Consider the following 21687-nt stretch of genomic DNA (forward strand, 5'->3'; position numbering starts at 1 on the left):
TTGGTTAGCTACTCCTGTTGTGTTAGTGTGTCGGCAGAATGTAAATGTTATAGATGGTTAAGGTTTAACTAAAGTTAATCATGGGTCACATTACATTGTATAAAATGATCATGTTTTTTTTTTTTGAATAACTTGTAGTTACATCTATGAAACTGATGTAGCGAAATAAAGACTACAGCATTTCCAGTGGGCAGTGGTTAATGCTATCGCGTCACAGCAAGCAGCAAGAAGGTTCCAGGCTCAAATCCTGGTTTGCACGTAGGGGGCCTTTCTGTGTGGAGTTTGCATGTTTTCCGCATGCATGCGAGGGCTTCCTCCCGCAGTCCAAAGACATGCCCGTTAGGTTCATTGGTGACTCTAAATTGCCCGTAGGTGTGAGTGTGAGCGTCTGTTACGTCTGTCTCTATGTGTCAGCCCTGTGATTGACTGGCAATCACTCCAGGGTATACCCCGCTTCTTGCCCAATGACAGCTGGGATAGGCTCCAGCCCCCTGCAAACGTGAACAGGATGAGCAGTAGGCTATAGATAATGGATGGATGGATGGATATTTCCAGTTTAAAATGTGTTGCAATAGAGAGGTATAAAGTAGCTAAGAGGGTAAATGCTCAAGTAAAACAAAAGAGCAGAAGTATCCCAACATAAGTACATTATAAGAGTAAATTTATGAAGTCACTGTCCACCACTTTTTTTAACATAAAGTTACCTTGATTGCCCCATTGGTGGTAATGTTTTTAAAGGACTAAGTCATTACAATGACAGTAATTTAGCGTTCCATTTCTATGAAGTTGGGAGAATTGTTAAAGACTACAAAAGAAGAGCTCAACACTTCAAGGGCCTACACCATAGGGACAGGCTTCAAAATCACTAGCTCCTACACTTCCCATAATGCAACTGACTGCAATTAATTATTACTCTATATGACCAACAAAAGCAAACCAGACCATCAGTGACAAGATTGATTATTTCTCTACAGTTATTTTTAATGCCTGAAACAGCTGGCAGGGGCTAGATATCAGACGAAGCGATTAACTGCATGCTGCCTTTGTTTATATTTTCCAAAGCAAAAATGTAAAGAGAGTGATACTATTAAAGAAAGCAGGATGAGATTTTTTGTTAAAACCACCTTAAGCATGCACAGGACAAAATCAGTGAAGAGATATTAAGTATGGCTTTGTCCACAGGGGGCGCCAAAATCAACACAAACCGAAAGTTCCTCACAGGAGCTTTAAATACCAGCTTGCCTGGTTATTTACAAAAACTTCCACTCCACGGTTAATGCAGGCTTTCTATTTAAAATCTTTAAATTAAAGTCCATGTTGAAATGTTGGTACTTAGTTTGTTTACTATTTGTTTATTTATCTATTGCAACAATTGTATTTTCAGACTTGACAAAGCTAAAGAAGACCTGGACTGCAGTGGTTCAGGGGGAAGAACTGGTTGAGAGAGTGAACCCCAAATTTCCCTTGAAGGCCATTGCATCACATATAAAATTAAAATTGCCCTCAATGTAAAAGAGTGTTTCTTGGTGGAGTGCCTCTTTAACATCAGCTGTTCTAAACTAACTGAACTGTATTTCTGGAAGGTGGGGGTGCATGGGGAAAGAAGGTATCTGAATACACCTGCTGCCGCTAGAAACAACAAAGACAGCTTATTTTGGGGGGGTGGTAGGGGAGACAGGGTGACAGTTCAATCTAATTACAGACTCTGGGGAGATGACTTCATTGAGGTGACGCCCGACCCTAGGGGGAGTATTTTCTGTCTCTCCCATCACATTAGGGGCCGGCCTCTGAAGTTACTGTAGACAAGTCCTGTCTGTACCTTTGTGAGGTAATTAAATGGTTATCTCCGGCGCTTGCAAAATCAAACAGACTGTTTTTATAGTGGACTGATCCGACTGAGTGTCTGAGACTGCAATAATAAAAGTGTTTGTATTAGTCTCAGTCACTTCCTTTGGACTTCCACTCTTGCCATAGTATCTCAGTAAGTGGTCTTGTCCTCAGTGCATTAGTCACTGGGTTTCTTTGCGGTTAGAACATCCATTTTCCACAAGCTCAGGGCCTTCAGAGATGTGATACTGACAAGCTCTCCTCAGGCACTATCAGGCTCATAACCAAATTACAAGCCCATGGACGTCGTTCCTCCTCTCATTCCCGGGACAATTAGCTGCGTCTGACAGAGGCCTAATGATCCACAGAGCCACAGACATTTGGTCTATCTGCTGTTAAGATCAGCTGCCATTAGCAAATGTGAGCATCCCTCTTTCAATCTTCAGATAAAGAGACAGTGCAGGAAATGGAATTACTGTAAAGACGATCATTGGGACTGAAAAAGAGTATTTGTTAAAGTGTGTGTGTGCGTATGAACACCATGACAGGCCAGCAGGCAGAGGCAGGCCTTATTAACCTAAATTACCAGGATTAACTGCTGTGTGTTCACATGTCAGACTGAGATAAACGGTTGTTCCTATTACAAACTACAACATCAGCCATTTTGCGTCCACTTAAGAGCTTTCTGTAACCAGAATGACGTGCAGGCCGGCAGCAAATGTGACTTGGATTTGCTTTGAGTGTGTCAGCACCCTTGGACACAAATTACCGCCTGGGGTTTCTTGACAAGACTGTTTTTTTTTTCTTTTTGAATAAAATAGAAAAAATTTGGCCTTGATTCATTGAAAAATAAAAGGGGTAAAAATATTAGCTGTTCTGGTCTGAACTTTAGGCTATAAATAACATGTTTTTGTACACAAGGATCAGGGAGGATGGTCTCAGCAATTTGAAATATTATTGTTTTTATCTCCCAACTTTTAAATAAAACAAAATCATTTTTAAAAAAATATATCCTCCTGGTAGTATATGGATTCAAATTCTGCAGACCTGTCATGTATTTGGTTTAACTAAATTACTTTTGAAACTATAAAAGCGTCTCAATTCAGACAGGACTAGCAGATCACTTGTCTTAAGGTATTGAAGCGCCATCTAGTGGACTTACTTAGAACGTGCCATATCACATACATTCGATATTTTTTTATTATAAGACTAACTGCCAAAGTATTTAATTTTATTAAGGAAAGCCATTTTAGCTCATCACTAAATAATATGTATGTCACAGGATACTTTACCCACATTTACCTGGAAGTAGTCTATAACCCTTGAATAAATAAATGTAAAAAATATATGATTTAAGATAGATATCTAACAATTATTCAAACAACATGTAAGGACAGAAAGACACAGCGTTGGGGGCTCCGGCTAAAATAAAGCAAACCATTCCTGAACTGGCTGCTTTGTTACCCTGCCATGCGAAACACAATGGGAATTGTTCTCAACCTATATAATGCATAGTATGACAGCATGTTGTGACAGCATTATATCATATGGTGACTCTGTCTTTTTCTCAACAAACAGTACTATCTTCTTATTTAATTCTGTTTGTTCGATATTTATTTAGGATTGGTACGTTTGCTGAAATGTAAAGACACTCTATTAATAATTCGGAATTAAATTGAATGAATTATATTTCTTGTAATTAAGATGAGGAGTTAGGCTAAACACTGAAATCTAGTGGTCAAACAGTAAACACATTTAAAAAAAAAAATAAAAGTATATTCCTATTTATTTTTTAAGGGTGTAATGAACATATAATCCAGCAAATATTTCTATTGTTTCAGTACTTTAATAGTTTAATGAATTCAACCCTGAAGAGCTACAGTACGAAAAGGGCGGACTTTAGGACCCCGCGGATGACGTTTGAGAATCACGTGACGGTGTTTCAGAACCAAACAGGACGTTAATGACAAATGCTGCCTCCCCAGTTAGCAGACACGGGTTTCTAAAGTCAACGTTGCCATAATTACAGACATGAAATCATAGTAACTTAAAACAAATAAGTCATGAATTAGTTTGAAGCTCAGTCCTCGCGGGAAGGCAGCGGACATGGCTGCTGGTGTGTTACTGATCGTTGCTTGTTTGGCTGCCAGTGGAAACTTGGTAAGAAAGAAACTTTTATTTGATGAGTTTAATAATAGAAAAGTCACCTGATCACTCAAAGCGTCTGTAGTTCCGGGAAAGCTGTTTTCCTTGTTACATTTTTTCCACTTTATGTTGCTATTATAAATGGGAAATTCTCCTTTAATTCTATGCTCACAGCTATAAAGAGTTCAAAACTAGTATTTCCCCTGCAGATGTTATCCCAGCAGCAAGATCTGTCCAGGCAGGTGATGAATACCACACTTCAAAATTTTACCTCTTTTTCTCTATGCCATCTTGTGCAGGTTTTAGGAGAAAGATCATTCTCTATAGACTACAATAACAACTGTTTCCTCAAAGATGGGAAGCCTTTTCAGTACATCTCAGGCAGCATCCACTACTCCAGGATCCCTCGGTACTACTGGAAGGACCGGCTGATGAAGATGTACATGACTGGGCTCAATGCCATCCAAGTGTAAGTTTCAAAGTCAGTAGGCTTGTTTTTTATTTACTTTTTATTATGTAAATGTCTTACATTTACTGTGCTTCTTCACAGATATGTTCCCTGGAACTTCCATGAAGCAGTTCAGGGTGTCCAAAACTTCACGGGGGACCAAGATCTGGAGCATTTTTTGGACCTGGCCAATCAGACTGGTCTCCTGGTTATTCTTCGTCCAGGACCATACATTTGTGCAGAGTGGGAAATGGTAAGACGTGTTACAAACATGATATTCAGATTTGTATTGCACAATTCATAAGGAAGGATGTTGTGTTTGTATGATAAAGATGCTGCCACTTATCATATGATAACAGGAACTGGATATTAGTCACCTTACTACACTAAGAAAAACTACTTCCTGTCTACATTCTTCAGTATTTTGGTGCATATGATATAAAACCCCACTCTCATCTTAATATTTCCTGGAAAAAACATTCTTTGCTCTTCTTTCACAGGGTGGACTGCCAGCGTGGTTACTTCAGAAACCAAACATCATTCTTCGCTCAGCTGACACAGGTAAAATATGCACCTGCTGTTTGTCTCTGTGTCTCTTGTTTTTCTAGTTATATCACTGATTCCTTCCTTCTTTTCCAGATTATATCCAGGCAGTCAGTAACTGGCTTGCTGTTCTTCTCCCCAAAATGAAGCCTTGGCTCTATATCAATGGGGGCAACATCATCACGGTCCAGGTTGAGTATAAAATAGAAAACTTTCTTCAGTTAGCGTGTAGAATATATATCGGTTTTAATTACTAACCAACTGTGTTTACAGGTGGAAAATGAATATGGAAGTTACTTCGCTTGCGACTACAACTACATGCGCCACCTGCGCACTCTGTTCCGCTTATTTCTGGGTGAAGACACAGTCCTGTTCACCACTGACGGAAACACGGACAAGGAAATGATATGTGGGACTCTGGAGGGATTATATGCCACAATAGACTTTGGCACAGGTTGGTTCTTTATAAAAAGTAATTTACCAGCTAGCATCGTCTTCTTTCTAAAGTCTTTTATAGGTTAAGTTACAAATTTTTACCATTTATTCCCTCATACAGACACCAACATAAGTGAAGCCTTCAAACGGCAACGGAGGTTTGAATCTCGAGGACCCCTGGTTAGTTACATCTTAATTCACTAATCATAACATACATTAAATACTAACTCGTGAAACTACAATGGTAAGAAAAATGTTTAAATTTTTTGTTTTTTAACAGGTGAACTCAGAGTTTTACACCGGCTGGTTGGACCACTGGGGAGATCAGCATGCTGTGGTTAATGCTCAGAAGGTCAGCAGAGTGCTAGGAGAAATGCTAACCATGGGGGCCAACGTCAACATGTATGTGTCCCCTAACACTCATTACATCCTCACTAATGTGGCAGGCTTTGTTCTGTGCTTTCTGGTGGTGAACAAAGACCAAAACCAACAATGTGTTAAGGCTTTTTAAGACAGCTTGGATTGCAATTAATGAACACCTAGCGTAACAGTGTGTGCCTCGTTGTGGGTTTTAAATAAAAGCAGCAAGGAATGTCTATGGCATAGAGGAATTGTGGGGTTTGTGAACAAGAGCTTACCTGCTGTCTAACAGTCCACCTGTCTCTCTTCTCAGGTACATGTTTGAAGGAGGCAGTAACTTCGGCTACTGGAATGGTAAAGTCATAATCAAGTCTTTGGATCATCTCCTGTGTTTAGATGGGGATAAAAGCTCACCCTGTGGTGCATTCATCTCTTTGTAAAAGGTGCTGATCATGACTCGAGGTTCCGCTCAGTAGTGACGAGTTATGATTACGACGCCCCGCTGTCTGAGGCAGGAGACCCCACAGAGAAGCTGCTGGCCATCAGAGATGTCATTAAGATGGTACAACTGATAGAGCTGCGAACACTATAATGTACATGATTGGATTTCAGTTGTGTCTAATGATTGATGATGATTAACACTGTTTCTCTACAGTTCAGAGATATTCCTGTCGGTCCCATGCCACCAGCAACCCCTAAATTTGCCTACGGCTTTGTGACACTGAAAAAGGTAAACTTAATTCCAGGTTTGCTAAGAAAGAGCTGTGATAGATCCTGATATAATAGACACACTTTTTCAGGTTGGCAACGTCAGCAGCCTGTTGAAAACCCTCTCCCCACTCGGTCCAGTGAAATCCCAGCATCCCTTGACGTTTGAGGAGATGAAACAGGTACGTCCGTCTGAAGGCAACAACAGGGGGGGCGGGAGGCTTGTGCTTTAGTGACTGTAAACCTCTTGAAACATGGAGAACTTCTAGACTGTTGTGTCTGCAACCTGTCATGTCTTTTGTGTTCAGTTCTATGGATTCATGCTCTATCGGACCACGCTGCCCAGGGACCTCTCACAGCCCACGCCACTTATCTCTCCACTGAATGGGGTTCATGACCGTGCATATGTGTCCGTCAATGGGGTAAGCCTTTACAATGAGCTTTTGTTGTCTGGCCAATCAGAGGTTCAGGACAGGTGCAGGAAAAACATTACAGGTAAAGGCCGAGCCTGCTTGTTCAAAAAATATCAGATTGTGATATTTTGTCTGGTTTCAATGTTCAAACTCCTGACTAAAAGTTTGTGTCTGTGTGGACAGGTTTACCAGGGTCTTTTGGAGAGAGACACGACACTGGTGACAAACGTCACTGGACAGAAGGGGGACACTTTGGACATCCTCATAGAAAACATGGGCAGGGTGAACTTTGGCAGCAAGATCAATGACTACAAGGCAAGAGAACAACATTAAATCCCAAAAATGAATAACTAGGTATAATGTTATTGTATTAATAGAGTATAATAATTATCATAAACACTATATATAGCATAATGACATAGTATAACCTAATAACATAAGCAACAACCAAATAATATAATATACAACAATATAATGATATATTACCACAATACGATATAATATGATATAATGTATATAATATGATATACTGAACATTATAATATAATATTGTATATTCCGAGTAGTATTGAGCAATCGCGTATCAGCAGGCTTCAGCGTATGCAGAACAACAGTCTGTGTGTAGAGCAAAAGCAGGCGGAATGTAATGCGTATAGTCATCCCAGCTCCCATCAGTGTCATCTGATGACAATTAAGCTTCCTAATAATCTCTATAAACACACATCTACATGTAAGTTCAGCTAATAATCCATTATAGATCAAAGTTTCAACTTGTCACGACAGCCGTTGAGCATTTAGATTTCCCGACTTCCTCGAATGCATCAGAAACGATAGATCCAACCTCCGTTCAACAAACAGCATTGAGGACAGACCTGACATCTGACAAGCTTCATTTTTACTTTGTAGCAAACTTCAGACCCGTTAATTACAAGTAAATCACAAGCAAAACGGTGTATTTATACCGCTGTAGTTAGCCTTTGTGTATCTTTCAATTTATAGTGAAACTGGGACTTACCACAAACAGATGAACGGGTGCTCCTCTGGGGGATTTAATGAACAAAGAAGTGACGGTGGTTATTGTGCTGGGGGGGCAAAATGCGCTTCACTTTCGATCTGAACACATGGTCACTTCTCAAGTTGATAACTTGACTGTAAACAATGCAGCGCATGGAAAACGGAAGTCTTGGCTGGAAGTCGTTTATCACCAACTGCTGGCTAAACCGGACACACCCAACATATTCACTGTTGTCCCCGGAGGCTATATCGACGTCAGACTATAGCGGATGGGTTCTGAGATTGATGTTTTATTTTTGACATTGTCTTTACTTCCCCATTGTTTGGCGCTCCATAAACCTCAAGGCTTAGGGGTCTGTGAAGGGGTGACCTTGGCTGTAAATGACACAAAGAGAATGTTAAGATTGATATAGACCGAGCATTAACCTTAAGTGTTTATAAAATGTAATAGACTATTCCCATCTATTTGATAGTTACTCATTAAATGTACAACTTTTGGCTGGTAAACATTTGCAGGGCCTCTTGAGCAACTTGTTCCTTGGTAAAGACATGCTGACTGACTGGCTTATCTACCCTTTGGACATCGATGGAGCCATCACTGGTGGGTGGCCTCATTCAGACGATCAGAAGCTCTTCCCCACCCCTCACAAAGAATCTTCAGCTGGGCCTGTTTTCTACTCAGGGACTTTACAGCCTAACGGCCTTTCTTGGGACACCTTTCTCAAGCTTAACGAATGGAAAAAGGTAATGGTGACTTATTTAGAGACATTTTGGTGCCAGCAAACTTCTTTCCTAAGTGGGTGCAATTTTCAAATGTTATCATTGTCTTTTTTCTAGGGTCAGGTTTGGATTAATGGGATGAATCTGGGGCGATACTGGTCAGCCAGGGGGCCTCAACAGACACTTTATGTTCCTGGACCTCTGCTCAGCACCACCACGCCCAGTAATATCACAGTGCTGGAGCTGGAGGGGGCCCCAGCACACCTCAGGGTCCTTTTCATGGACAGACCTCAGCTTGACCTCCCAGTGGGAAAGTCCTGACAGTCTCCACATTCACTTGTGTTTTAATGTTTCATGTGCCTGTTTTAAGCACTATGGCATCATCTTTAATCATCTCAGATATCAGTGTTTGTAGCCAACTCTTCAACAGTCACAATAAAATGTCAACTGCTTTTATGTTAATGAACAGTAGCTTCAGTCAAACAGTGAACCTATGATGATTTAGCCTCTATGGCTGAACTTTAACTGACAAGTTTATGAAAAGAAAAAAAATGGAAACAGTATTCAAGATTTTTTTTATTGCATTTGCTTTTAACTTTTTTATAATTGCAGATTGTGTGAATAAATTATAAAATTACATCATATTTTAATACTGTATATTAATCAACATGTCTGTGATCATCTGCCACAATACAATTTTATTTTCAAATGTAATGTATGCTTGTATTCATGTAGCAAGACATAGCCAGTCTTTGAGGTAGCATCCTTCCACCTAAGAATGTTTTCAGCTGTTGCCTGGCAGAGTGTTAGCTTTCCGATGTGTTTGAACACAGCGTGGGCTGCAGAAGGAAAACTCCAGGTACTGAAATGGGATCTTCCCAAGCAGTGACTCTCCACACAACCAGCATCTCCTGAAGACAAACCAAAACAAAAAGCCCAGGAATTTAGTTCGACTCATACATTTTTACACAGTGGGTGTATTTAATGAGGCTGGCTCTTGGGGGACTCACTTCACATTCGAGAGGCCGCCTCCTGTTGCAGCTACTTGCTCCGCTAGCCTCCTTTCTGCTGCCAGAGCTCTCTATAATCAAAAAGAAAACAGTGAGTTTTAAGATGTATAAAAACACAGCTTGAATATCAGACTTTAAATACACATCTGCCCACCTTTTCCCGATCACTCAGAGATGCAAACTTCTTCTTTTCCTCCGCCTCCTGCTCTTGTTTCCTCTTTTCCTCCTTTTGCTCTTTTTCTCGCTGCTTTTTTAAAGCCTTCTGTGCCTTTTTCTTCTCCGTCTGTTTGGATTCAATCTCCGCCGTAAGTGGCGCGGGGACCTTGTGTTGCCCAAGTGTAGCAAAGATAAATAAGCGCTCTTGTTTTATTTAAAGGGATACATGTCAGAAGTTTGACTTTACACTCTTACCTGCGCCTTGCTGTAGTCGTATTTGTCAGGATTCTCACCCATATATTTACGGAAGACATTTCTTGTGTCTTTGTCCGGGGCGACAATATAAGGGGTCTGCCCTTTCTTATCCCTAGAAAAAAATATTGCAGAAACCATGTTAAAATCTGGGAACAGGTTCACCGCCTTCTTTACTAAATGCATTAGATTATCTATATCTTATATTATAATGCGTATAATATGTTCTTGCCTGCAGGCTGGATCTGCTCCTGTGTCCAGCAGCAGCTTTACCGCTGCCTTTTGTGCAGCTGCTGAGGCGACATGCAGCAAAGTGAACCCTGATGAGTCAATGGGCTTATTAAGGAGAATGACAGGACTTAAGCCATCAGAGGGGGTGCTCTCCGACTGCTCTTGACTCTCGCCAGGTAGCTGGAGGAGCGTGCAGAGCGCGTCCACATCCCCAACCTTACAGGCTGTAAACAGGGCATCCCTCACACCGTACTCCCATGAGTCATCAACAATTTCTAAAGAGACACAAAAAACACAACGAGTATCGTGATATTATGTTACAGAAGTTTAAAGATTGAGAACCAAGTGCAACATAATGAATGCTCACCTTCCGGTTGTTTCTTGCTCTGTGTTTTCCTCTTCCTTTTGTTCTTTGATTGCGTCTCTTGAGGAGTGTCTCCTGCTGGTGAAGCCTCCAGCGCCTCTTGCTCTTGATCGTCTGCTTCAGTGTTGCTCAAGTCTGTAAGACGTGGATTTTAAAGTTCAGAACTTTTGTGTTGCAAAAAAGTGTTCTTTTGGTTCCTATAATGTAGTTATGTAGGCTGCCTCTGTGATGAGAGACTGGACCAGACTTACCATCGGTTTGCATTTTGCTCTCCTTCTTATTTCTCCTCCTCCTCCTCCTGTGCCTTGGGAGGTAGATTTCTGACTCCCTGAAGTCCAGAGTTCCTAACGTCAGCTCCACCATCTCCAGCTGGATCTCTCCACCTTCTTCAGAGCTTTCATGGTTTTCTTCTGTTGATGCCAAAAGTAAAGGGAGTGTGGTACTATAAACCTACATTTACAGTACATAAACTATAATAGCAAAAAAGCTGGTTCAGCAGAATCTACAGTCACAGAGTTCATGTTACGTGTTACTTACCTTTCTCTTGATCTGTATTTATTTCAACTACAGGTTTGACGGTTTTCTTCCAGGCCTTCTTAGATGGACTGAAGACTGCAGACATGTCTGTGTCTTTCCCTGCATCAAAATATTGTGCACACAGTATTGATTATACCCTGACTCTGCAAAAATGAGAGGTAACATAGTATTATTCCAAGGATATAATTCTACTCACCATAAATATGGATGGTGGAAAGTACGTCATGCACCCTGTGTGCCTCTCTGAAGGTCGCCCTGCGTGTGGGAAAAGGAAGCGTTCGGACCCTGGGATCTCTCTTGTCCAGCGGAGCTGCACGACCACCAAAAAAGATGGTTTTGTTGTAGCTTGGGGCTCGTACAAATATTGCAGAGGCCTCCCTCAAGTATTCAGCCCAGCTTACCAGGAGATCCTGAGTGTCCTGCAAATGGGCATAAAAGTGTTTGTTTATCCAAATGAAAAACATGCTCACCTTACAGCAGAAAGCATCATCAGGGTTACATGGATCTGGTCAGCCTTTAAGAGTAGCTTCATTTTAAGATACAGAACTTCATGGCTATGATTGTAACGAGGACAGCGCTGTTAAGTGAACTATAATCTTACCTTGACGAGCGCTGCCTCGTTGTGTCGCCTCAGAGCAGCCCCTGCAGACTTGGGCGTGTGACTGCGATTCTGAGAGTCCCTGAGTCCTTGAGCAGTGCCTCTCTTTGCTCGCACCGTGTATCGATGGAAAGTCTTGTGCTGAAGGACTTCTTTTCTGTAAAATGAACATTGGGTTAGGGAGATGTTTGAACGCTACCGAGCTGGCTGTCCTTTAAAACTTTAAAACAAGGCCAGCCATCGCGTGTAATCTAAGGTGCTAAAAACAAACTTTCCACTTACCCTTGAAATACAGCTCCAGCAAAGTGGCCTCCGCCTGTCATGAGAACGACCCACACTGTCTCCTTACTTATGGCCCTCAGAGAGGATGCTGCATCTTGCTCATCATCTGACTGAAATATTAAAGGAAAACATGGAATAATAAAAAGCAAAGCTCTGTTGACATACAGATCACATACTGTAATTTTATTTATCTCCTGAGCTTCACCTTTCCCTGAAGTATGCAGCGGCAGACTGACAGATATTTTCCTTCTGAATTCTGGAAAACAACCTTGCTGGAAAGCCTGCTGGATATCAAACCGGTTTCAGCCGAGCTATCATTATCTGTGCCCGTGACGTTGCTGCTAGTTCCCCCATCATCACTATCTGAGCCTTCCTCGTCTGAATCGGACTCCGAGCCTGAGATACTCGACATGTCTCCTGCAAAGCAGTAAAAGGAAAATCAATCAAGTGTTACACATACTCCACAGCCCTCCTGTTTAACAGCTTCTTCCCTCTGTTTTCCTCACCAGCCCCCGTCTTCTTCTCAAACTCCTCAGTTGTGACTGGGGGCACTCCTACCATCTTCTGTCTCAAGTTGAATCGATGCCAGTCGAGCTTGTAGTGCTCCATCTGATGTTTAAAGACAGAGAGCGTTGTCATGTGCCAACAACAGATATTGGTTTTTAATTATTAGAGCAGGTTTGAAGATGTGTGATCACCTGTTCCTCACGGTTATTGAAGGTGCATCTGCAGGCTGAGCAGACCATCTTGTCTGACACCTCTCTAACCAGGCTGGACTCCCTCTGTCTGTGATCATCTGTGGATTTATCTTCCAACTCTGTGTTGAAAGCACATAAAACAAAGTTAGGTTTCAAACAGACTAATATATATATTGAGGACATTGTCATCGGGCTCATTTATTGATAGATTCATACAAACCATCTGAGGCTGGGTCCGTGTTTACAGTCTGCTTCAGGACGGGGTTCACTTCTCTCAGTCCCAACAAAGCCTCATCATCGAGGCACAAATCAAAGATGGAGCGGTACTCGGCACAAGTCGTCATAGTTAGTTTTTTTTCTACCTGCCAAGTCAATGTAAACGGAGAAAATAATTGTAATGATTTTATTCACGTTATCCAAAATAACACGTTTCGTTCACACATATCTACAATCATTAAATATACCTGTTATAAACAATTTGGTAAGACATGACTACATTTCTGTCATAAGCTGACAACGTACAAAACGATTTCACTCTATTCTGAAAGCTAATGTTATCTTTGCTGATGTAATGTTACTATCTGCTCTTTGAACGACACGTGTAAAAGCGACTATTACTCATTATCTTTATTAAAAGGCTGTGTTGTGTACCTTTTCTATTAAGTCTTAAAGAATATTACAAGTGATATAAATTACAAGTGACAGACTTAAAAATAGAATACAACTTACCATAAAAGGACCATTCAGAAAGCCGAGCTAACGTTTTGCTACTCAGTGTTTCTTCCTGACATAACTACGGAAGCCCGAGAGCGTCAATAAAGCAGCAACGAGGAGGCGTTTACTTGCCAAAGGTCGTGAGCAAGCCCAGCTTTAATGCTAAAATTAATATACATTAAGCACACATTTCACAAGTGTCACAGTAAACTTAAACAACTGTGCACATTTAACTTGAAAATTTTAGGAAACTGAAGCATTTACTTGGAATGACGGACTCTCGGGAGCAATAAAAGCCAGAGTCAAATTATAGAGTGACTTTTAATTAGGAAATAGTTCAATAATTTTTATACGTAGCAATAAAGCAACTAACGGTTCAAAAATTCAATCCACACCTTTTACCTTTTATGAAAAACAGTTATGGTCTCCTCGTTCCCTTTTCCTAGCTTTTTGAATTCTATAATTTTGGCCAACTATTCATATATACATTTTCCACTTCACCTTTTGCTTTTATAGTAAATTATTGTGTGATGCAACTGATAAGCTAATATAGACTAGCAACAAAAATGCCTGTGGATCTCAGAAATTAAAAGGGAAAGACAGGTTAAAGTTTCAACCAGATGTATCAGACACTCAATAATGTTTTTAGAGAAAGAATATTCATTTTCTTTGGTTATGTAGAAGCAATTTGCAGAAAAAGTGTTCATTAGCTGTCTTGGGTTGACAGGTAGTGTTTCAGTGTAGTACAATAAGATGCTTTACATTTTTAAGCAACTTAACATCTTTTTATGACACATTTTACAGTTGAAGTCTTAACTGAGTAGGGCAGACACATGCATTTCTTTAACCAGCATGACTAATCATCCAACACACCCTACTGAATAAGGGTGCAGAAGGGAAATTATAAAATATTACAAAATAGTATTCCATAAATATATCTCTCAAATATCACCATCAATTATATTACAGCGCTTACAGAAAAAGTGTAATGTTTCCATCTGAAATGTAGTGGAGTTATGTACAGTCACTACTAGGACTATGGAATCTGGCCCCAGGGTATATACAGTATTAGTACATGTCTATAGTGCTGTCCTGCTGGAATATCAAGTACTTCAAGGACAAGATCAAATCAAACATTTATTAGCTACAGAAAAACATATATACACTATTACAATAATAAAATGCAGTTCATAATAAAAAACAAATGTGCCAAAATTCTTCAAAACAAATGTACATATTTTCATTCACTTGGCTTTGCTTTGGGTTCTCTTTGATTTGCTGGCTGGTGCATGGATCAAAGCTTGTGCTGGTAAAGGGAAAAATAGTTTATTACAAACAAGTGTATTTCAAATACAAGGTTATCAGTACAGAAAAAAACCCATGCTGCCCTTACCAGAAATATTACCAGCTTTAGCCTCTGCCAGAAGCTGTTTCACCTCCAGAATTTCAGCAGCGAGGCCTCTCGCCTTGTTTGTGACGCGATCACTCCTCTCCTGCAAGTCGTTCCTTTGATTCCTGAAAGTAAAACCACTCTAGAAAAGGAAACAATTTTGGGGTATGAAGGTTATTTTCTGTCTCTCTCTTACCTGTCTGCAGAGGTTTGACCATTCAGTTGCTCAGAAAGGTGCCTTTCCTCTTGCAGCAGATGTCCCAGCTGCTGCAACACATCAACAACTCCACTTTTTTCCATCATCAAATCCACCCTTCGCTCAGTCTCTCTGGTACTGCAAGTGAGAACAGGATTTATGAGGCCAATATGAACTTAAAAACATCAAGACTGTAGGATATGTTACTAGCACATGATGGATTGTTTTGCCCACCCCAAATGAGGCCGAAAAAATGTTGAGTCAGGTCTTGAAACAAAGAGAACTTTAGAAAATGTTGAACCTTTCAAAGTAAGAGGTCCAACAAACCTCTTTCAAGAGGTTGACCATATCAAAGCAGGAAAAGTTAATAAATAATAATCATTCCCAATTTATCAAAGGACATATTCTATTGAGGTTAGACAAAGTCAATATGCAAACATTACACTGTATCAAAGCAAAACTATGCACCTGTACATACTGTACATTCTTTCCACTGTACATATTGCTAAACCATCTACCTCATGTATAGTCATAGCTGTTATATTTATCTTAATCTTTTGCACTTCTTATCGCTGCACTACTTTCCTTTTGCATTATTGTGGTTTTTTTCTTCTCTGTACATAGAGAGCCCTGTAGACCGGAGTCAAATTCCTTGTATGTGTACACATGCTTGGCAAAGAAAGCTGATTCTGAAAACATTTCAGTTCAGTGTCTAAATAAAAGTGATGATAATATAATTGAAATTGAAAATGCGTTGACCCAGGTCCCTAAAACTCTAACTAAATTACATATGTCTTATTATTATTAAATTATCTGCATGTTAGTATACAACAGTATTACCACACGAAGGGGCTGATGGAAAGTGGGAAAATATAGTAAAAAATATATATAAATGCATAGAAAAAAATCTGAGCGATAATGCGATTGGTAGCAAACAATTACCCATGACCACTTAATTACGTACGCAGGAACGTGACCTCACTAACAAGACACAGGTGGGAAAGAAAAGTCGCAATTTTTACAGTTCTGAAACCTTCAACTCGGGCAAACCAAACCAACGCTTAAGTACATTACCATCGAATTATCTCTTCCTCTGTAAACAGTCTTTTCTGCTGGACCTTCTCCAATTTGTGAGTGTTTTCTTGGATAGCATGTCGCAGATCTTTGATCTTCTCCTGCAAATTAACGAGACGAAATAACGTTACAGCGAAACGATACAACATAGTTTTATAATATAGACTTCAATATTAACACCCGCTGAAATTTTGTTGAGCTTAAAACAATTTATTTACATTAATGTGTAAATTGTGATAATTTGTTGCTTAATATTAACTCGTGGGCTGTAGTTAGGCGACGACATCAAACTTTAGCTTGCTAGCATAGTTAACAGCTAGCTAACGCTACGAGTTGACGTCAACTTACCGTTGAATTATCTTGCTGTTGTGTTGTATTGCAATAAAATGCGGTCATGATATATTCTTTTACTTAACGCAAAATTCTTTACAAGATATGTTAAGTTGCCCCAACCGGTATTCGAACTCGTGTGTGATAATTCTCTTGCCGGAAGTTTATAAAGGTTACTTCCGGTATCTTCGTGAGAGCCCGGATAGCTCAGTCGGTAGAGCATCAGACTTTTAATCTGAGGGTCCAGGGTTCAAGTCCCTGTTCGGGCGACAGTATTTTTTTCTTTTCACTGTGTCATGAGGATGAGAAGATGTCATAAACATGAGGGTTTTACGCAAGTTACTGATCATCTGTATTTAGCAGCGCAACGTAGCATGTAAACTGTCGTTAATCTATGCTTCACTAGAACGAAAACAACACTCTTGGTAAATGCACAAGGAATTTAAAGCCTTAAATTGCCCCAAACCTGTGCCAAACATTAAACCATTGAACTTAAAGCTAGTCATTGAAGAGGAGCTGTTATTACACTCAGTGATACCTCACATTATCTTACTGTTGGAGTTGTTGTTTATGAAAGAATCAAACTAATTTAGGGATTAAACTTACTCACAAACAAATAACATCTACCCTGTTATTAACCTGAAAATCATGGGTATTACCTCAGCACAGTGATTGGGAACACCTATAAAGCTAGGATTTAGTGCAGGTAAAAATGCAACACTGAAGACATACCGTATCCAACTGGGAAAGATGGAGCGGATTATCCTCTTGTGCGTGGTCTCCACCTATCTCTCCGCTGTCCATGCTCAGGTAAATATACATTGGATTGGAGCTGAACTGCTATTTTAACATGTTAAACAAAAGACTGCAACAGAATTGACAACAACTTTGTCTGTATTTATTCTGCAGAAATTTTTGTTCAACCCCAAATGGGGTCCCATTGGCTTTAAAGGTAAATAGAATTTATCTAAATGTTATTGTTAAGTGTGACAGGTTAGAAAGTGCACACACTGACTAAACAGTCTTCCTTTCATTAGAGCGTGGAGATCATGGTGAGAGGACGGCAATGGATCAAATCATCAAAGCTAATGAGTTGCATAGTAAGCTGCACACTATTTACTTGAATTGTTTTGGAGTTTACACAACAAACTATGACAAATGAGCTCCTGTTGGCCTGTTCAGAACGGTAAAATTTCTCTGTACTTCTGTCTCAGCTTCCCGAATCATTGATAGCACTACAAGTCTCAGAGAGGGAGACATTGCTGTTTCTTCTGGAAAACGCTCCAAAGTCTGCTTCGCTCGTAGCTGCCTCTGGACAAAGTCAGTGGACGGACATGTCTATATTGCATATAGGCTGTCAACTGACTACAGTATGTATTTTTTCATATTCACATTTTGTTATTTCTTCCACTTTGTAGGCTTTTTGATCATTTATAAATTGTCTGTTTCCTGTCCTCTATCTAAAAACAGCTGAAATGGAAACAAAGGTGATAAAGAAAGGAATGGAAAACATAGAGAAAGGTACCTGTGTGCGATTTGTTCCTCGGACTCACCAACTAGACTACATTGACATCCAACCAAAGGCTGGGTGAGACCCTATGTTTAAGTTTTTAAAGATTTTACTTATTAAAAATGTTGTTCCTGTGTGAAATGCTGAGTTGAGTGGCTGCAGTTGAATTTAAATGGATAAACCTTCAATTATCAATAATCCAGGTGTTGGTCCTACCTTGGTGCGCGTGGTGGAAGACAGACCGTGTCTCTCCAGAGCCCTGACTGCCTCCAGGTCGGAGTGATCTCCCATGAATTCATGCACGCCCTGGGCTTTGTGCACGAGCAGTCTCGCTTTGACCGGGACAACTATGTCACCGTCATGTGGCCAAACATTTGGAGGGGTAATTTCAAAGGGGAGGGAAGCCGGGTGGCAGTCGGGAACAGGTTATCCACAAGGGCTCATTTCAAAAGTATTAATAATTATGTGAATTTCTACAACAATTTCCACAACAATTTGTAAAATACAAAAACAACAAAAGTCGAAAACAAATGCTCACAAATATTAAAAATATATTTTTTCCGATGTCCAACAGACCGTTTGAGGAACTTTGAGAAATTCAGGACTGACAATCTGGACCTTCCATATGACTATAGCTCCATCATGCACTATGGGATGTAAGTAATAATTTAATGTTGATTGGTTAATATATTTTTAATGTGATTCATGTATTATAATGTAACATATAATATATTTATGTTTTAGGTATGCCTACTCTCAGGATGGGGAGCCAACCATCCTTCCCAAGAACAGCAACACCAAGGAGATAAAGCTGGGACAGACTACAAACCTCAGCCACATTGACAAGCTGAAAATCAACAAGCTTTATAAATGTGGTTGGTACTAAACATCCTGAAGTAGCTTCCAGGAAATATTTTAGAGCTAGAAACTCCACAGCAAAATAGGCAAATACTAACCATGTTTGATACCTGTCTGCTTCTCTCTGTAGGTGACATCGATGATAACTAACCAAAGTGAATTGAGGTCAAACAGGAATGTTCTAAAGGCTCCTATTTAAAACTGATGTTTAAGCATGCAAACATTTTAATAAAGATTGATTGAAGATTTCTGCCAGCATTTCCTGTGTTCGTGCAATCTTTTGTGTTGAAACATTTAGCTGATTTTGAAACGGTTGAAAAAGTGTGTGTGGGTGTTTGTTGTAGTTTAGACAGAAACACTAGATCAGGGGTGGCCAACCCTGCTCCTGGAGAGCTACCCTCCTGCATGTATGAGGTTTCTCTGCACTGTAACACACCTGATTCGAAAGTTACGCTTGTTATCAGTCCCCTGAGACGCTTCAGTTGGTCGATAACGAGCTTATCATGTGATCACATTGAACAAGAAATCAAGGAGACATGCTGTTGTATGAAATTAAAGTAATCAGAGAAGACGCGTAACGAAACACAAACCTTCAAAATAATGAACCAGCTTCTGCTATGTCAAGCCAGGAATCCATCCAGTTAAAACCATGCACCCTTCATGCAAATGCAGCATTTTTTTGTACTTAAGTTCTTGCAATAACCACAGAGGCAGAATTTCATAAACTGCTTACACATTGCCCTTCAAATTGGCCCCTTGATAGAGCTAGAAATAATATTTACAAAAGGATAAAGTTTTGTCTTTGTATATTTACCCATGTGACAAAATTTATGTTGTCAAGACAGTTATCAACCGACAGTTCATCACAAAATCACTGCCTTCCAGTACAGTCAGACACAAATTGCCGGTCTCTCGTACCAGCTCGACAGTTATTCTCCTGTGAGCAACTGCTGAGGTGTAGCACATTCAACACCTGTTGCTGTGTCATTTCTGAAAGTGCTGAATCATATGTGTGCTAAGTACAGGGCCAAAGTGAAGGTCAGCATCAGGACCACCTGTTGCGGATCAGCAGTGGACTTGAGTAAATTACATACGCTGGATGATTAGGGGTCTTAATCATGCTTCATCATAGAACATGTGCCCAATTGGTACAAAACGTCGGAGGAGAAGTGGGTATATAGATTCAGTGGAGGAGAGGAGTTCAGTTAGCACTTGCATTGGACTGAACCCTGTAGACCGGTCTGAAACACAACGATGCATTCTACTACGATCCTTCTGAGTGTCTTGTTTGGCTTGCTGAGCCAGGCCTACACTCTGCCTGTTAAGGTCAGTACCAAGAGGAATTCCCCTTTTAGTCTTGTCACACGTTGCAACCAAATCTCATTATAATAATGCACTTTTGTTTCACAGAATTCAACTGGACTAAATGAGGGGAAAGTGAGGTTGAAAAGGAAATACTCAGGTGGGAAAATGTTTGTCTCTTACATGTGCATCACCAGGCATGTAAATAAGACTCTACATTGTGATGATATTTTAGGATTATACGTGAAGAAAACTAAATCTGTATTGGTTTTGTGTCAGATGAAGTGACGGACCTAGAGGAAAAGAATGCAATGGATCAAATCCTGGAAGTCAACAGGAGTAAGTAAGCTGTAAATAATATAAAATGCATTGTTTTAGTGAAGCTGGATTTTAAAAAAATGTTTCTTTCTCATTAGAGTTTCGAGCCCCTCGAGGACTGACATTGAGAGAGGGAGATATCGCCAGCTCACATACTATAAGGAGTGCTATAACCTGCCCTGGCAATGCCTGTTTGTGGCCTAAAGCCATTGATGGATTCGTTTACATTCCCTACATCGTCTCTCCACTATATGGTATAAATCCACAGATTTAAAAATGTATTACAAGGCAAGTAGAAGCTCAAGTCTTTCTGTTAAACTGTATTTTTTTTTCGGCAGACAACATGGACAGGATCACCATAGAAACTGGCATGCAGGACATTTCCTCTGCAACATGTATCAAATTTGTTCCTCGCACCCATGAGGCTAGCTTCCTTGATATTCAGCCTAGATATGGGTGAGTATGTGTAGGCTTTTACATGTAATACCAGTCTTGAAATCGTGGTGATTTTGCATTGTGATGACACTTCACTTCTGTTCTGCACCCCAAGCTGCTGGTCGTTTCTGGGGCAGACCGGAGGAAGCCAGACCCTGTCGCTGCAGAGCCCCGGGTGCATGTGGTCGGGAGTGGCTGCTCATGAGTTCATGCACGCGCTTGGCTTCGTACATGAGCAGTCTCGTTCAGACCGGGACCGCTATGTCTCAATTATATGGAAGAACATCCTACCAGGTTGGGTCGAATGATGCTTCAGAAAGCCTTTTCTTTACCTAGATTCTTTTTCTCACCAAAAGAGTTGAATGTCATTTATCTTTTATTTTGACAGACCAAATGCATAACTTCAGGAAACAGCTGACAAACAACCTGAATAGTCCTTATGACTACAGCTCTGTCATGCATTATGGAAGGTAAATCTCTTTGAGGCAACAAAATAACATTTGCATGTTTTGCTGAGTTATGATAGTAACATATATTTTATCTTTCTTGAAGATACGCCTTCTCTGAAGATGGCGGACCAACAATCATCCCCAAACCAGATCCTTACATACCCATCGGCCAGCGAGACGGACCCAGCATGCTAGACCTTCATAAGATAAACGTCCTCTATGACTGTGGTAGGTAAACTTACACATTTAGTGACTAACATTTCTAACATTCAAATGGATTGATTACACTTTTGCTTTTCTCCTAAACGTAGGTGCCAGCGAGTAACCGGATCCTGGAGTGTTATCCACCTCATACGGGAAATGGTTCATC

The 21687-nt window shown here is 40.3% G+C and overlaps 4 protein-coding genes and 1 non-coding gene across 6 annotated transcripts; 4 read left to right on the forward strand and 1 right to left on the reverse strand.

Moving 5' to 3' along the window:
* Window positions 1-3830: 3830 nt before the first annotated feature.
* glb1l (galactosidase, beta 1-like) lies at window positions 3831-9322 on the forward strand. The gene is made up of 16 exons (XM_069663472.1): window positions 3831-3987; window positions 4272-4441; window positions 4523-4673; window positions 4921-4981; window positions 5060-5154; window positions 5237-5417; window positions 5520-5578; window positions 5679-5800; window positions 6072-6112; window positions 6202-6320; window positions 6414-6488; window positions 6559-6648; window positions 6775-6888; window positions 7063-7194; window positions 8410-8637; window positions 8731-9322. The coding sequence occupies exons 1-16, from the start codon at window positions 3934-3936 to the stop codon at window positions 8932-8934; spliced, it is 1896 nt and encodes a 631-aa protein (XP_069519573.1). The 5' UTR covers window positions 3831-3933; the 3' UTR covers window positions 8935-9322.
* On the reverse strand, window positions 9206-13526 carry ankzf1 (ankyrin repeat and zinc finger peptidyl tRNA hydrolase 1). 2 transcript variants are annotated; one of them, XM_069663470.1, is made up of 16 exons: window positions 13471-13526; window positions 12962-13103; window positions 12742-12860; window positions 12550-12652; window positions 12249-12460; window positions 12044-12153; window positions 11765-11918; window positions 11360-11582; window positions 11164-11262; window positions 10878-11036; window positions 10630-10761; window positions 10264-10537; window positions 10035-10146; window positions 9778-9945; window positions 9624-9694; window positions 9206-9524 (listed from the first exon to the last, which is right to left on the reverse strand). In XM_069663470.1, the coding sequence occupies exons 1-16, from the start codon at window positions 13471-13473 to the stop codon at window positions 9398-9400; spliced, it is 2208 nt and encodes a 735-aa protein (XP_069519571.1). In that variant the 5' UTR covers window positions 13474-13526; the 3' UTR covers window positions 9206-9397. The 2 variants fall into 2 exon arrangements, with proteins under 2 accessions (XP_069519571.1, XP_069519572.1); XM_069663471.1 differs by lacking the exon at window positions 13471-13526 and having other exon boundaries at window positions 12962-13147.
* A 3115-nt stretch (window positions 13527-16641) lies between these two features.
* trnak-uuu (transfer RNA lysine (anticodon UUU)) lies at window positions 16642-16714 on the forward strand. The gene has a single exon. It is a non-coding gene; the product is annotated as a tRNA-Lys (tRNA).
* Window positions 16715-17192: 478 nt separating this feature from the next.
* Window positions 17193-18963, forward strand: hce2l2 (high choriolytic enzyme 2-like 2). The gene is made up of 9 exons (XM_069662882.1): window positions 17193-17255; window positions 17355-17397; window positions 17483-17545; window positions 17660-17815; window positions 17916-18033; window positions 18159-18337; window positions 18530-18611; window positions 18700-18830; window positions 18944-18963. The coding sequence occupies exons 1-9, from the start codon at window positions 17196-17198 to the stop codon at window positions 18961-18963; spliced, it is 852 nt and encodes a 283-aa protein (XP_069518983.1). The 5' UTR covers window positions 17193-17195.
* Window positions 18964-20067: 1104 nt separating this feature from the next.
* Window positions 20068-21642, forward strand: LOC138592622 (high choriolytic enzyme 2-like). Its single transcript, XM_069663455.1, has 9 exons — window positions 20068-20139; window positions 20224-20275; window positions 20395-20454; window positions 20532-20687; window positions 20772-20889; window positions 20984-21162; window positions 21257-21338; window positions 21421-21545; window positions 21629-21642. The coding sequence occupies exons 1-9, from the start codon at window positions 20068-20070 to the stop codon at window positions 21640-21642; spliced, it is 858 nt and encodes a 285-aa protein (XP_069519556.1).
* The last annotated feature ends 45 nt before the right edge of the window (window positions 21643-21687 follow it).

Source organism: Semicossyphus pulcher, unplaced genomic scaffold (genome assembly GCF_022749685.1).
Source record: "Semicossyphus pulcher isolate SPU_LCO1_2020_fin unplaced genomic scaffold, fSemPul1.0.p SCAF_15, whole genome shotgun sequence".
NCBI classification, from domain to species: Eukaryota; Metazoa; Chordata; class Actinopteri; order Labriformes; family Labridae; genus Semicossyphus; species Semicossyphus pulcher.

Bases quoted from the DNA above. Each gene is read 5' to 3' on its own strand.
- LOC138592622 (XM_069663455.1), top strand. From the start codon at position 20,068: ATGCATTCTACTACGATCCTTCTGAGTGTCTTGTTTGGCTTGCTGAGC. The intron at 20,455-20,531 runs GTAAGTAAGCTG...CTTTCTCATTAG, and splicing joins AATCCTGGAAGTCAACAGGA to AGTTTCGAGCCCCTCGAGGA. The intron at 21,339-21,420 runs GTAAATCTCTTT...TCTTTCTTGAAG, and splicing joins TCTGTCATGCATTATGGAAG to ATACGCCTTCTCTGAAGATG.
- glb1l (XM_069663472.1), top strand. From the start codon at position 3,934: ATGGCTGCTGGTGTGTTACTGATCGTTGCTTGTTTGGCTGCCAGTGGA. The intron at 5,418-5,519 runs GTTGGTTCTTTA...TCCCTCATACAG, and splicing joins CACAATAGACTTTGGCACAG to ACACCAACATAAGTGAAGCC. The intron at 6,649-6,774 runs GTACGTCCGTCT...TTTTGTGTTCAG, and splicing joins CGTTTGAGGAGATGAAACAG to TTCTATGGATTCATGCTCTA.
- hce2l2 (XM_069662882.1), top strand. From the start codon at position 17,196: ATGGAGCGGATTATCCTCTTGTGCGTGGTCTCCACCTATCTCTCCGCT. The intron at 17,816-17,915 runs GTATGTATTTTT...ATCTAAAAACAG, and splicing joins TAGGCTGTCAACTGACTACA to CTGAAATGGAAACAAAGGTG. The intron at 18,034-18,158 runs GTGAGACCCTAT...TCAATAATCCAG, and splicing joins GACATCCAACCAAAGGCTGG to GTGTTGGTCCTACCTTGGTG.
- ankzf1 (XM_069663470.1), bottom strand. The intron at 12,154-12,248 runs GTGAAGCTCAGG...TTAATATTTCAG, and splicing joins GCTGCATACTTCAGGGAAAG to TCAGATGATGAGCAAGATGC. The intron at 9,695-9,777 runs GTGGGCAGATGT...TTTTGATTATAG, and splicing joins CTCTGAGTGATCGGGAAAAG to AGAGCTCTGGCAGCAGAAAG.